This window comes from Candoia aspera, chromosome 2, assembly GCF_035149785.1.
Source record: "Candoia aspera isolate rCanAsp1 chromosome 2, rCanAsp1.hap2, whole genome shotgun sequence".
Classification (NCBI taxonomy): Eukaryota; Metazoa; Chordata; class Lepidosauria; order Squamata; family Boidae; genus Candoia; species Candoia aspera.
The window spans coordinates 46022920-46038283 of record NC_086154.1 but is presented as its reverse complement, the minus strand read 5'-3'; the positions used below and the strand labels follow the sequence as shown (position 1 = coordinate 46038283).

Here is a 15364-nt window from a genome sequence, read left to right as displayed (position 1 = left end):
AAAGAGAAAACCAAGAAGGCAAAATGCGTCTGCTGAGACACTGGAAGTAGCCCAAGAAAGAAGGAAAGCAAAAGGCAACAGTGATAGGGGGAGATATGCCCAATTAAATGCAAAATTCCAGAGGTTAGCCAGAAGAGATAAGGAATTATTTTTAAACAAGCAATGCGTGGAAGTGGAAGAAGACAATAGAATAGGAAGGACAAGAGACCTCTTCCAGAAAATTAGAAACATCGGAGGTAAATTCCAGGCAAAAATGGGTACGATCAAAAACAAAGATGGCAAGGACCTAACAGAAGAAGAAGAGATCAAGAAAAGGTGGCAAGAATATACGGAAGACCTGTATAGGAAGGATAACAATATCGGGGATAGCTTTGACAGTGTGGTCAGTGAGCTAGAGCCAGACATCCTGAAGAGTGAGGTTGAATGGGCCTTAAGAAGCATTGTTAATAACAAGGCAGCAGGAGACGATGGCATCCCAGCTGAACTGTTCAAAATCTTGTGAGATGATGCTGTCAAGGTAATGCATGCTATATGCCAGCAAATTTGGAAAACACAAGAATGGCCATCAGATTGGAAAAAATCAACTTATATCCCCATACCAAAAAAGGGGAACACTAAAGAATGTTCAAACTATCGAACAGTGGCACTCATTTCACATGCCAGTAAGGTAATGCTCAAGATCCTGCAAGGTAGAGTTCAGCAACTCATGGAGCGAGAATTGCCAGATGTACAAGCTGGATTTAGAAAAGGCAGAGGAACTAGGGACCAAATTGCCAATATCTGCTGGATAATGGAAAAAGCCAGGGAGTTTCAGAAAAACATCTATTTCTGTTTTATTGACTATTCTAAAGCCTTTGACTGTGTGGACCATAACAAATTGTGGCAAGTTCTTAGTGGTATGGGGATACCAAGTCATCTTGTCTGCCTCCTGAAGAATCTGTATAACGACCAAGTAGCAACAGTAAGAACAGACCACGGAACAACGGACTGGTTTAAGATTGGGAAACGAGTACGGCAGGGCTATATACTCTCACCCTACCTATTCAACTTGTATGCAGAACACATCATGCGACATGCTGGGCTTGAGGAATCCAAGGCTGGAGTTAAAATCGCTGGAAGAAACATTAACAATCTCAGATATGCAGATGATACCACTTTGATGGCTGAAAGCGAAGAGGAACTGAGGAGCCTTATGATGAAGGTGAAAGAAGAAAGTGCAAAAGCTGGCTTGCAGCTAAACCTCAAAAAAACCAAGATTATGGCAACCAGCTTGATTGATAACTGGCAAATAGAGGGAGAAAATGTAGAAGCAGTGAAAGACTTTGTATTTCTAGGTGCAAAGATTACTGCAGATTCTGACTGCAGTCAGGAAATCAGAAGATGCTTAATCCTTGGGAGAAGAGCAATGACAAATCTCGATAAAATAGTTAAGAGCAGAGACATCACACTGACAACAAAGGTCCGCATAGTTAAAGCAATGGTGTTCCCTGTAGTAACATATGGCTGCAAGAGCTGGACCATAAGGAAGGCTGAGAGAAGGAAGATCGATGCTTTTGAACTGTGGTGTTGGAGGAAAATTCTGAGAGTGCCTTGGACTGCAAGAAGATCAAACCAGTCTATCCTCCAGGAAATAAAGCCAGACTGCTCACTTGAGGGAATGATATTAAAGGCAAAACTGAAATACTTTGGCCACATAATGAGAAGACAGGACACCCTGGAGAAGACGCTGATGCTAGGGAGAGTGGAAGGCAAAAGGAAGAGGGGCCGACCAAGGGCAAGATGGATCGATGATATTCTAGAGGTGATGGACTCATCCCTGAGGGAGCTGGGGGTGTTGACGACCGACAGGAAGCTCTGGCGTGGGCTGATCCGTGAAGTCACGAAGAGTCGGAAGCGACTAAACGAATAAACAACAAAGTGGTTAAGACATCAGGCTAGAAACCGGGAGACCGTAAGTTCTAGTCCTGCCTTAGGCACAAAGCCAGCTGGGTGACTTTGGGCCAGTCACTTCCTCTTAGCCCTAGGAAGGAGGCAATGGCAAATCACTTTTGAAAAACCTTGCCAAGAAAACTGCAGGGACTAGTCCAGGGTCAACATTGACTTGAAAGCACCAAAAGAAACAAGCCCCCCAATATATTTTAATTTTCCAAGGTTAAGTATAAACTGAAATTGTTAATTCCATTTTCCATGTCAACACAATTACCTTTGAGAAATTTAATTTTAATTACCTTTTGAGAACGTTAATTTTCAACTTTCATAGTGCTTGTTTCATCATATAATTTATCTAGCATTTTCTGCAAATCATTTGGGTTCTCAGCCAACATCATGGCTTTATCTACATAAAGAAGTACATGTATATTAATTTCTCTAACCAACACACCTCTACCACAAGTGTTTGTTATACCTTTATCCATAAAAATATTAAAGAAATCGTACATCCTAGCTGTACTTTCAGTGGGACACCTAACTATTTGCTAAATATTCCATATATTCTCACATATGCTTTATTTCCATTATATAATAATTGTGTTGAGCAGCCAATGTCCACCCCCCCAGCGGGTAAAATATTCTATAATTCAAGCTTATTCACTTACTTTCTCTAAATCAGTAAACATATGGTAATCTTTGTCACATTCATACATTTTCAATGACTTGTTCAAGTGCCTGCTGCTCAACATGGCTTTAATTAACTGAGTCTTTCATTACAGTAAATGCTTTTTAGCAATACTGTATAGCAAAATCATAGATATCTGTGCCACATGCAACATTCCCTGCTGGCAATAAGGGGACTACTGGAAAGTTTGGGCCCATTTTGTGCAGTATGCCACAAAGGTAACCAACGCTCAGTTTTACATCAAGCATGCCCACACAACAGTATTATACGCAAAATGCGATCTTTACTGTAGAGAAGAGCTTGCAAGCTCACATACTGTTGCCTACATCCCCACAACTCGGAGATGATTGCAGCATAATGACACACATACCAGGATGAGTTTATAAGATCTCAAAATCACTAGTGAAGACGCGAACCTCGTGCCGCGCGCTAACGTCTCTGACAGCCCTCAGGTCGACATTTCGATTTGCCATCAGCCCACCATATCTCGATCACGTGACGCGAACGCGATGCGCGGGTCAAAGCGTCGCGTTGCACGCAGTCCCGCTGCTGGGTGTCGCCATGTTGTCTGTGACTCGGTGTGGGGGGCGCCATCTTGTGCCCTCTGGATGAATGAACAGCAACGCGAAGAAGTGAGTCCATCCGGTTTGCTCGCGGCTTCGTTCTTTAGCGTGGCCGGCCATGGGGATCCACCGCGTCCACCTTTTGCTCCTTCTCCACCTGGGCAGCGCCCTGGCAGCCCCCGAGCTGGTCAATGAAGACGTAAAGCGGACCGTGGACCTCAGCACACACCTGGCCAAAGTAACAGCCGAGATAAGCCTGGCCAACCCCGCCGGGAGCTCGGGATCCGCCACCTCTTTCCTCCTGGCTTTGGACCCCGGCTTGGAGAGCCACCTGGCCTACCTGGGGGCGCAGGTGAGCAACCCCTGGGCCTTGGGCCTTCTGGCGCTCCCGAACCCGGATGCTGCCCTCCTTCCTTGCCATTCTGTTAATTTTGCGCTCGGGCTTTTCCTTACTTTCCATGTTGCCCCTTTTTAGGCGAATTTGTGCCTTAGGGCGCCTCTTTTTCATATACTTCTTCTCTTCCTCCGCTCCCTTCCCCAGCCTTACCCGGGTATTCCGTTTCCTCTCCACCCTTCCTAATTCCAGTTTTTGCTGGAAAGGAGCGGTCTGGCCGGTGAAATCCTTAAATCGGCGGTTGGTATGGAGGGTGAGCTAATGCTTTGGCTGAATAGGAGGAATACGGAGATATGAGCGGAGATTGTATTATATGCTTGAGACTCATGCCAGCCAGAATTGTTGGATAATACCTTTTATCATCCTTGTCCAGCTAGGTTTGTGGGTGCTGGAAGTTTTGACACAATATATCTGGAGGGCACCCAATTGGAGAGAGCAGGGTACAGCATGGTAGAAATATGGACACCCATGTTGTGCATGTAGTAAAACTCCAGAATCTTCTAGGCTGTTTGTGTAGTGGATTGTAAACTGAGGACACAGAATAATGGAAACATAATTTCATTGAAATATATCTCATCCAAAATTGCACTTGAGATGCCATTTGGACATTTGCCAGCATGGCAGTTCAGGTAATAATGTCATTCTATGGCCAGATTTACCACATTTCTTTGATTCCTGTTATTCCTGCGTGTTGATTCTCTATTAGTTGCTGCTGTAGTAAGGGCCTGGTGACTACTGACACGTAAGCATAAACTGTTCAATGCAAGAGCTATGAGCAGTAGTCTAAATCAGAGGGAGGTGTGGCTTTCAAAGTCTGTGCATGTCTCTTCAGCTTAATATTCAGGCTACTGGCAGGAGCCTTTTTAAGTAGCTTTTTAGCATTTATTACTCTCTATTCTGCATAACTGGTGGATGAAAAGTTGGTTTGGGGACTCTTAAGATTCTTGATAGACGTCATAAAACACTTTGTCATTGTGTTATGTTAATTACAAATATTGACAGAAGCTTCACCTTGAAAAAACTACAAATACTATTTTGCATTGGTTCTGCTATTAGAAAGTAAGCATTCTTAATTGATTTTATTATGCAAGTTAGTGTGATTTTAAAAATTAAACAAGGAACCAGGAAGTTTAGATTAAGCAAATTCAGCTAGAAGGGAAAATACTGTAAAAATACTTGAACAAGGCCAGTATGAGACTGAGCTGAGGCCTAGGCTATGGCACCTAGTCTCCATTTTAACATTAAGAAAGATGGGTTTGTAATTTACAGTTTTGTTTCTTGAGTTCCATGTGAATTCATAATTATAGGATTAGTGTAATTTAATTTATCTTCCGTTAATTCCTATCTGCTAAATCATTTTTAAAATTGCTGGCCTATGTTATTAAATAAATTGAATAAACTCAGAAACGTGGCACTTTAATCTTTGCAAAGTCCTTGGATAAACCAGTATTTCCAAACTGACGTTTCTGAAAACGTGGCTCTACTTTTGAGTAGAATGTTGTAAAATGATTTTTTAGGAGGAAAACCACTTTTGTAACCCCCTCTCTATATGGCCTGTGATGAGGAAATCTGAATGTTGCAGTTCAGAACACTAGGAAGGGAATACTAAGTTGCTTATTCTTCTTTTGGTCATAGGGAATTTTTCTTTTACAGTAAACTCTGCCTCAAGAATAAACATGAAGTTTGCAGAATGAACTTTCTCAGTAAATTTTTAGGCGACTCTGATTATTTTTATCAGTAAAAGGAAACTGTAGACTTCAGCAAAGTCAGCTCAACTTTTGGTGGCTGGATATTCAGGGAGCTCTTTCAGAAGATTTCCAGTATGATAGGCTTTAAATGAGAATCTGCAGCATAGTCTCTACTATTATTTTTTTAAAATTAGGTGTCTGAATGCTGTCTTATTTGTTGACAGTGGATGCATAGAAGAACCCAACCTGCATTTACTTAGGAAAAATCTTATTGGTGAATAGGAAAAAGGAAAGAAAATGTATTTTTGTAAGTAGTAACTAATTGTTAGTATGTGCTTCAAATTAAAATGAGTTTCTGATATCTCTGCTGACTTGATCTTTCTTGGTAAGTAACGTAGATTGTTTAATAATTCTGATGAATTCTGTTGTCTTATTTGGGAACTGTAAATGGTGACACTGACCAAAATTTTATGTAATTTTCTGAATAGGTGAAAGGTGAAGAAGAAGAGGAGAATACTCTGGAGGTGAAGGAGACAAAGGTAAAAGGTAAAAGGTAAGTTTTGCCATGGGGAATAAGGGCTGTTCAGTATTCAGGTTTAGACTCAGTCATGGAAATATACTTATGTGATTCCTATGTTTGGTGTATCCACCTTTTTAAGAGTACTTTTTAAAATGTAATTTTCAGTGTGACTTCAAAAAATGTCAGGTGTTTAATTTAGAAAACTATATAAATAGAGAGGCTGATGCCTCAGATCCAATTTTTATAATGGGTTCTCTTTTGACTGCTTGCATTATTTTTAGGAAAAAAGAAAATGTGCTAAAAAAAGAGTCTCCTAAAGCTGTAAGGCATAGTAATTTACAGAAATGCACTCTGGTTAACATGTTCTTTATTTCACATTATTGTGTTAGCATTGAATACATTGCATTGGCTTTTACATATATTTATTGCATTTAAACTACAAGAGCTAACCATTGTATTTTAGCAGCTGAAATTGCCCCAGTCCTAAGAGTCTGATCTCTCACAGTTCAGTTGCTGAGAGTAGAGGGCTTGGTTAGAAGCAAGGAAGGCAGAAGTGGTCTTGGGTTTGCATAACAATGCCTTTTCAGAATAGCAGCAGTGATAAGACATGGTAAGGGATATCTGTAGGGAAGATCTGTGTTAATTTTTTTGTCCAAAGTTGTAAATATCTCTCAAGCCAGTAGAGTTTGACTGATTTTCTACTTTTTTCTCTTTTTTAGTGGCAAATTCTTCACTGTGAAATTGCCAGCTCCTTTGGCTCCAGGTGGAAAAATTCGCTTATCTGTTGAAACAATTTTCACACATGTCCTGCAACCCTACCCCACACATATCTCTCAGGCAGAGAAGCAGTTTGTGGTTTTTGAAGGTAATCATTATTTCTACTCTCCATATGTAACCAAGACCCAGACAACCCGTGTGAAACTGGCCTCAAGAAACATTGAAAACTACACCAAGTTAGGCAATCCCAGCCGCTCAGAGGATATGATTGAATATGGACCCTTCAAGGATGTACCCGCATACAGTGAGGTAAACTTTTAGTTGCAAGCTCATACTTGTAGAATAAGCTTGAATCTATCATTTATTGCTGTGTCAGACTTAATATAAAAAGGTGAAGGTGACAAAGAATGAATTTAATAAAACCGAAAGAAAAAAGCAGTCTTGTATTTAATGACTTGGCTAGTTGCTATGGTGTTAAAGAATTCCATGTGGGTAAATAAAAGGAAATCTTTGCAAGTGACTTGGTAGATGGAGCAGGATAGAATATTCTTTCAGTAGTCCATTTGGAAAAAGTGAAACCTTTTATGATTTGTCATAAAGCAGGTACAAGTAGTCCTCTGCTTACGTCCATTTGTTTAGCAACCATTCAAAGTTATGATGGCTTTGAAAAAATGGATGTACGACTGGTCCCCATAGGTCTGGCCTTTGCAGTGGTCATGTGATCATGTTTGGATGCCTGGCTCATGATTATGATGTCATTGGGAGCTGCAGTCATGTGATTGCCATTTGCAACCTTCCCTGCCAGCTTCCCAAAAACAAAGTCAATGGGGAAGCTTGGGAAGTTAAGTTGGGATTGCTGTCACTAAGCAATGTGGTCACATAATGGGCTTTATGACTGCATCACTTAACAGTAGCAATCCCAGTCCCAGTTGCCATTGTAATCCAAGGACTACCTGTAGTTGGTGTTTATACACTGGTTGCAGAGAACTGGAATAACCCTTGTCCCAGGCATGCATGAGAACACAAATCAACACAAGTATGTAAACAAAATTGCATCTAGAAATGGTTGATAACCCATTGGCTCAGCCTTGTAAATAGATCCCCAATCAATATTCAGGTTTCTTAAAAGAGACAGTTCCTTTGAATGTGAGAAGCAGTACATTATCCCGTAGGGTATGGGTATCAGTATGGGTATCAGAAATGTATTCCCTCTGCAGAGAGGTACAGTATTCCACTTGAACAAGAATGAATTATGTTGGGATCAGGGAATCTTCTGTTGTTGTGGGAAGTATTCCCCTTTCTTTCTTTACTTCCCCCCACCCAGCACTAATGGATCAGTAATCAGGTCCAGACTGATTACTTGCTAAGATTAACCTAAAATTAGGCTGAATACAGCAAACTGCTTACCCTTGAACTCAATGGATCTTGACAGACCAAGCAGGTGGGTCTTAAGTTCAGCCTTAGCTGCAAAGAATCTGGGAAAATGGTGCATTTATGAACATCTAAGAATGATTTTTGATATTTAGCATACAAAAGGCTGTAATTTATACAAGAAATTACACTCCAGTCTGTGCTGCCTTTGAGATTTGGTAGCACAGATAATTAACTTTTGGGTTTTCATGAAGTACTGTAGCTGTAAGTCTAATAAACCTGAACCCAAGATGAAGTTTACTTTCCAACAAAAAAGATCAGTGTGACTTTACTAGGTGGTCGTGTAAGTAAAATGGCTTTTGCTGCAAATAAATATTCAGTATCTCTGTTATATTTTTCTTCTTCTTAGGATAGCCTTAAGATACATTATGAAAACAACAGCCCATTCCTGACTATCACCAGCATGACACGTGTCATTGAAGTTTCTCACTGGGGTAATATTGCAGTTGAAGAAACTGTTGACTTAAGGCATACAGGAGCTGTGCTCAAAGGACCTTTCTCCAGATATGACTATCAAAGACAGCCAGACAGTGGAATATCTTCTGTGAAATCTTTTAAGGTTTTTCTTTATTTCTTTTATTTCTTGTTTTATTGCTTTGTTTTAAGCAATAGCATCATATTGTAAAAAGTTCCTGTGAATGGGCCAACTATTGAAGTAGGAAAGGGAAAAACATTTGGAACATGTAGTACTACTCTGCTTTGAGGAGATGAGGTATTACTAAGAATCTTTTGTTGTCTTCATTTCCTTTGTAAGTCCTGATTCCTATCTCTTCCATGATGCAATGTGCTAAAACTGAAATAAGTTTTAATAAGTAGCATTTTTATTACTACTACTATTGCTATTATTTTTTTCTGCCGCTCAATTGTGGCATCCATCTGAATTTTGTTATCTAATTCATTTCTTTGAAATGTGCTTTTGTAAGCTTGTAGATTTATTGATTTGTTCAATTTATTTCTAGGTTATTCTCATTTAAGAGTGCTGAGAGCATAACTTTTGATAGTGTTTAGGGGGGGAAATTTTAAATAATAAGACTATCAGGGAAATGAAACAGCTTTGTGAGTGCAAAGGTGCAGAGACAAGTGGGAGCAGATTCCAGAGCAGATGAACATGCCTACAACTAGACACATTTACTTTAATGATTTGTAAAGAAGTGCTTCATATACATTCTTGGGAATTCTGAAGGACCCCTTTCAAAAAATTTGCAGAACCTTCCTATATTATTTTTATTGCTTTGGTTGATAATTCCAGCTGCAACCATAACTGGATGGAGATAGCTTGGCTACATTTTATCTATGTTGTGCAAGTATGCCCTTTAGACAATGTGTTGTACATGGAGCTTCTTTTTTTTTTAAATGGAACCTACAAGTATTAAAAATTAAGCCATGAGATTATTGAACTGACATTTTGATCATGCTGTACTTCTGCTTTACTGGTGACACTAGTTCACAATTGGCTTATGTGTCCAGTTTATGATTTAACATATAAACAAAGAATGAAGCAACTTTCCTCCCATCTCATCTCCTGGAGGGCTGTATTCCCTCACTGAAAAGTAGTTAGGGGCTGCATGATATATGATATAGGCAAGGCCAGTTCCTCAAATGGGAAATAATATAAGGCCATTCATTCTTGCACTTAACCTTTTATAGCCTCCTCTGTGTTGGTGCCTCAGTTGTGAAAGAATCTCCCTGGGTAGACTCACTTGGTTCACATTTAATGCTGCTTGGGCATCTGATGAAGATCTTTTTCTTTATTCAGGCTTTTTAAGTTCTTTTGAGTTCACACTATTTTGCTTTAACTTAATCTGAATTGCTGATTTTATGTTATGTGTCTCAGAAGAAAAAAATCATGCTGCATGATCATGCTATTGGTAATTTATACTGGGTTAAATCTGCAAATTACTAATGAATGTTTGATGGGAAGTTGTATAAATATAATAACTTAGATTAAATTGACTTGTTTTATGCTGTCCTTAAGGAGGAAGAGAGATGTTCTTACTAAAACTATCTTTTGCAGACTATCCTTCCTGCTGCTGCTCAAGATGTGTATTACAGAGATGAAATTGGCAACATATCTACCAGCCATCTTCTTGTCCTGGATGACTCAGTAGAAATGGAGATTCGCCCTCGTTTCCCATTGTTTGGTGGCTGGAAGACTCACTATATAATTGGCTATAACTTGCCCAGCTATGAATATCTCTTTAATCTTGGTAGGCAACCATATCAGATTATTGCCACTGGAAAATTGTGTATATCTAAATGAAACAGCCCAAGTATAAAACTATTATCTGTATTTATAATCAGAATGGTGCATTTGAGATTTTCAAGAATTTGGATTTTTTTTTGTTCCTTTGCATATATGTTTAAAAGATTTATATCAGGTTTATTTTAATCTTGCAAACAATATCTGAAAACAAACTGAAAACATTGTTTACATTCCTTTCAGAGTTACGTGCTTCAACTACTCAAATTTTCTTTTCTCCAATTTTTCTTTTTTCCCCTCTTGCACAGAATACCCAGCATAATTATGTTTTAGGAAAGGGAAGGGTTTGTGTGTATTCCATAGCTTATGTTGAGTGCAGAATTGGCATATTTTATTATTGTGTGGATATCTTTTAATTTGTCAATGAATCTATCTACACTTACCAGTTCTAGTGGAGCTTAATGTCTTCTCTGGGTGAGTGTGTAAAAATGTTATGTTGATGTTTTATACAATTGGATCCTTTCTGCTACCATTATAAGAAAACGAAAAGTTTACAGTTCATGTTACTTTTTTCAAGGTGATCAGTATGCCTTGAAGATGAGATTTATTGACCATGTCTTCGATGAGCAAGTTACAGACTCGTTAACTGTAAAGATTATCCTTCCAGAGGGTGCCAAGTAAGTAACAACATAGTTGATTATCTGTTGATCCATGAACCTCTGTGCTCTTGTTTTGTCAGTCATAAAATATAGTTCCTCTGGCATGACAATTTTTTTTGAATTGTCCTTCTGATCTCCGCACCTACATGCAAGTTATGGCATATGTTAACCATCTAGCCCTGTCACATATCTTTAGAATTTTTTTCTGGAGCATCTGACATTTTTGCATCCTATTGTCTGCAGAAATATTCACGTGGACAGTCCATATGAAATCAACCGGGCTCCTGATGAACTTCACTATACCTATCTTGATACATTTGGCCGCCCAGTCATTGTAGCACATAAGAATAACCTGGTTGAACAACACATCCAAGATATTGTGGTAAAAACAAATTCTTTGCTTGGTTCACATAAAGCATTAAAATAGTTTCACATCCTTGTAGCCCAAATTGCTCTGAATTTAGTATTAAATTCCATGTGTCATGGTAACAGTAGAAAAACTGTAGTGGATAGATTAATTAAAAATACTGAGCTAGTATGGCTGTAAACCAGGTAAGGAAACGTGTAATAAATTTTCCCTGTGCCTTACTGCTTGTCTTTTTCCAGGTGCACTATACCTTTAATAAAATCCTGATGTTACAAGAACCTCTGCTGGTAGTAGGAGCATTCTACATCCTATTCTTTACGGTGATTCTGTATGTGAGGTTGGACTTCTCCATCACTAAGGTATCACAGTATAGTTTTGAGAGAAGATGGAGGTCACTGTTTCATAGGATAACCTTTTATCTGGGTATTCAATTTTTTGCATTAATTAAGTTGTACTGGACCTGCTGTTTTTTATATGCAGAGTAGAATTTAGCACACAGGCTGTTACATGTACAGCTAATATTTAATGCTGCTTAATATAGGCAATTATTTATCTAAACAAACCAATCAGCAAATACCTATATTGCTGCAAAGGTTGATCTTTTTCAAAAGCTGGCTCAGATACAAAATCATAAGCTCTTTATCTTCAGTCTGTGGTGATTAAAAATGCTTTCAACTCTAGTTTTGATAACTTTGACTCAGTGTGAGTCTGTAAATAGAATCACAGGATCCTTATTGATTCCTGTTTTTATCACTTAGCTCCCTGCTTCATAAAAGTATTAAATACTTCATTTGTTGTGTCACTTAGACAGCTTAGTATGTAAAGAATTGAGCAGCGAACTAGACATTTCTTGATTCAGAGCTTGCCTTTCCTTTTAACTCAATAGATAGCCATATAGGTTTGCAGGGTGCTAAGCTACTTCACTAGATTGATGTGAAAGCTTATGAGAGATTATGTGTAATTCAAGGTGAAGTTCAAGGTGCTGGTTATCACCTTTAAAGCCATACATGGCACAGGACAGGTTATCTGAGGGACCGCTTCTCCCTGAGCGTATCCGCTCATCCCACCAGAGCGGAGAGGGTAGGCATGCCCCAGGTGGCTTCCCTTAAACTTGGCCGTTTTGTGGGAAGTGTGCCTTTTCTGTTGCAGCTCCTGCCCTATCAAACACCCTCCCCTTGGAGATTCAACAGGCCACCCCCCACGCCTTCTGGAGAGCACTCAAGACCTGGTTTTTCCCTCAGGTGCTGGAATAGGGTGAGGTCCTAGTGGGAGGAGAATGTGACGGGTTGCATCAGTGACCAGTTGCGGCACCAGGTTTTTCCTTTTTTTGGTTTTATTGTTTTTTTTTTAGTGATATATTGTTTCATTGTTGGGTCAGAGTTTGGTTTTAAGATATGTGACTATACAAATGTTTTAAATAAATAAAATATAAAATGTAATATATGAATACTTCATATTAAGGTTCTGTTCCATGCATTGTTGTCTTGCAGGATCCAGCAGCAGAAGCTAGGATGAAAGTTGCCTGCATTACCGAGCAAGTTCTAACCGGAGTGAATAAGAGACTATGTCTCTACCGCCTTTTTGATGAAGCTGTGAATAAGTACAAGCAGTCACGTGATATTTCTACTCTGAATAGTGGCAAAAAATCTCTGGAAGTTGAACATAAAGCTTTAACCAATGAAATAGCCTCATTGCAATCCAAGTTAAAGATGGAAGGCTCCGATCTGTGTGACAAAGTAAGAGTCTCAATTAATGATCAAATCTAGTCATGCATCTTTTAAGTTTGGAAGTCCAGAGCAAAAGCCCCAATACCTCATTTTGATGTGGTTTCGTATGTTGCATTGCTCAACATAAATATTTTAACTAGCCAGCTAAGGACACTTTGACTTGAATACATCATTTAATTCTAGCAAGGCCTCCCCTCAGTTAAAGGAAATTAATGACACCAGCAGTATTGTAATGCCACTTGGGCAATATTCAAGTCACTTCTCTTAGGTTATAATTTCTTTAGCACTGGGAGTGTTTGAAATGTGGAGTCCCTGGTGCTCTCTGAGCTTGGTTGTTTGCTTGCAGATGTTTCATTACCTGACTGGGTAAGATCATCGGTGCTAGCGAGTGTTTATGTACAGTAGCTTGCCCTGCCAGTGTTGGTGGGGGTACGGTTTTTTCCTTGGTAGTTCCTTAGGGTATTGTTTTCTGCTTGATTGTTTGTCTGGTGATAATTCCTGCTTATCAGGGTGTTGGTTGCTGGAGAGGATGCGTTCTAGTCTTTTTGTTTCCTTCTTAGCTTTTTTATTGTCTCTTGAATGGTTTGTAAATGTGATTTATCCTTATGTGTCTTTTGATGGCTGATTTGTCTGAATGCCAAGCTTCCAGGAATTCCCTAGCATTTTTGGATTTAGCTTGGTCTAGCATGCTCACAGTTTCCCAGTTGAAACTATGATTGAGTCTGTCTATGTGCTGTGAGATTAAGGAGTTTTCATTGTGTCTTCTGACTGCTAGCACAACTCACTAGCACTGGTGATGTTACCTAGTCAGGTAATGAAACATCTGAAAGCAAACAACCAAGCTCAGAGAGCACCAAGGACTCCACAGCTTAACCCTGAGCTACAGATATTCTCTGCTATTGGAATGCTTGAAATGAAAGATTTTCTATCAGCTACTGTTCTTAACACTGTGAAAAAAAATTTATTGCCAGAAAGATAGCTTCATTAGCTGTAGCAAAACCAAGGATTTGGGGATACCTTAAAGATTAACATATTTATTGTGGGACAAAATCTTTTTGTAAACCATAGCCTTTTTCGTTAAAAACATGAAGTGTTATCCTGAGTTACAGCTCTGTATATGTTCGCATGAACACGCATACACATATAGTTGTAGGGAATGAAAATAGTCAAAGTGAGATGAAATGCAGCAACTTCAGAAAGTAGTAATGGTCTTAGTGACTATTCAAAAAAAGCGTATAATTTCTTCCACCAACTGTGTGTGTAAATACATGTTAAGATTTCATGCATTTCATGAAAATGTCTGTAACGAGAGCTTGTGCCATAATGCACTTATTGGTCAAGGTGTGAGTGAGTAAAGTCAGTCCTGCAGGCACTTTTCAGTAGGGAAGGACAGAGTGTTGGCCCACTGTAATTGGCAGTTGTGGGAAGGTGAGCTCTGGGAGAATTTAGGCCTACACATTTTCTACAATTCAAATTGCTACTGACCAGAAAAGGAACCCTTTAAGAACACTGTTCATGATAATTGAAAAACATATTTTTATAAAATTTCTTTGCTTCTACTTTTTAAAAAAAGTAGTATGGCTTTTAAGATTCTGACTGTGTTGCATTCCTGACATTCTATCCCAAACTCCTTCAAGGTCAGCGAAATACAGAAACTTGATTGTCAAGTCAAGGAGCTGGTTCTGAAATCATCTCTGGAGGCTGAGCGGCTGGTTGTTGGCAAACTTAAGAAGGATACGTACATAGAGAATGAGAAGATCCATTCCAGCAAGCGTCAGGAGTTGATCACCAAAATTGACAACATTCTCAATGCACTATAAGTTAGAATTAAAAAATTGGGGTGATGTGAGGGAAGCGTGCAAGGCAATTGTATGGGTATACTGAGCCATACCAAGTTAGAAAGTAAGGGAGCCGTAAGTGTGCCTGGTGTTTAACGTGGGGCAGGGGAGGTTTTTTTTCCTTGTGAACCTGAATTCAGAATTTGAGGTTTGTTGTTTTGGGGCATGTTTGCATTGCTATCTGGAAGAGATCTGATGCAGTGTTGGCTTAATATAACTTTTGTCCTTCCATAAAGTTCAAAATGTTAATTACCATGACTTAAGAGTCTGTTGTAAAGTCCCCTAATTATCACTAGACAAACATGCACACAGGTCCTCTTTGGGCACTGAATATCTCAGTAAAACAATAAATGCAATTATTTTGTTCAAAGGTTTGATATCATATCTTTCTTTTTCACTTCCATTTTTTATTTGGGGATGTAGCTATGGATAAACAACTCGAACAAAGGTTTTTTTGTAATATTTGTTGCACAGATTGAGATTTTTACATCTGAATTTTCTGAGCCTCTTAAGTTTACAGCATCAGGGCAAGCGAAGAGGATGGATAAGATCGATTTGCTTATAAGCCTGTGCTTTTTCTCAGATGGTTTGTTTCTTTGAGAGGAAAAAAAAACTTTGTAGGGAAGATCAACTAAAATAAAGACAT

The 15364-nt window shown here is 39.0% G+C and overlaps 1 protein-coding gene across 1 annotated transcript; it reads left to right on the top strand.

Annotated features, from left to right (window-relative positions):
• Positions 1–3190: 3190 nt before the first annotated feature.
• On the top strand, positions 3191–15088 carry RPN1 (ribophorin I). Its single transcript, XM_063291712.1, has 10 exons — positions 3191–3529; positions 5748–5812; positions 6499–6805; positions 8277–8486; positions 9942–10134; positions 10705–10804; positions 11030–11168; positions 11393–11512; positions 12644–12889; positions 14518–15088. Exons 1-10 carry the CDS (start codon positions 3296–3298, stop codon positions 14698–14700), a joined length of 1797 nt encoding a protein of 598 aa, XP_063147782.1. The 5' UTR covers positions 3191–3295; the 3' UTR covers positions 14701–15088.
• Positions 15089–15364: the final 276 nt, after the last annotated feature.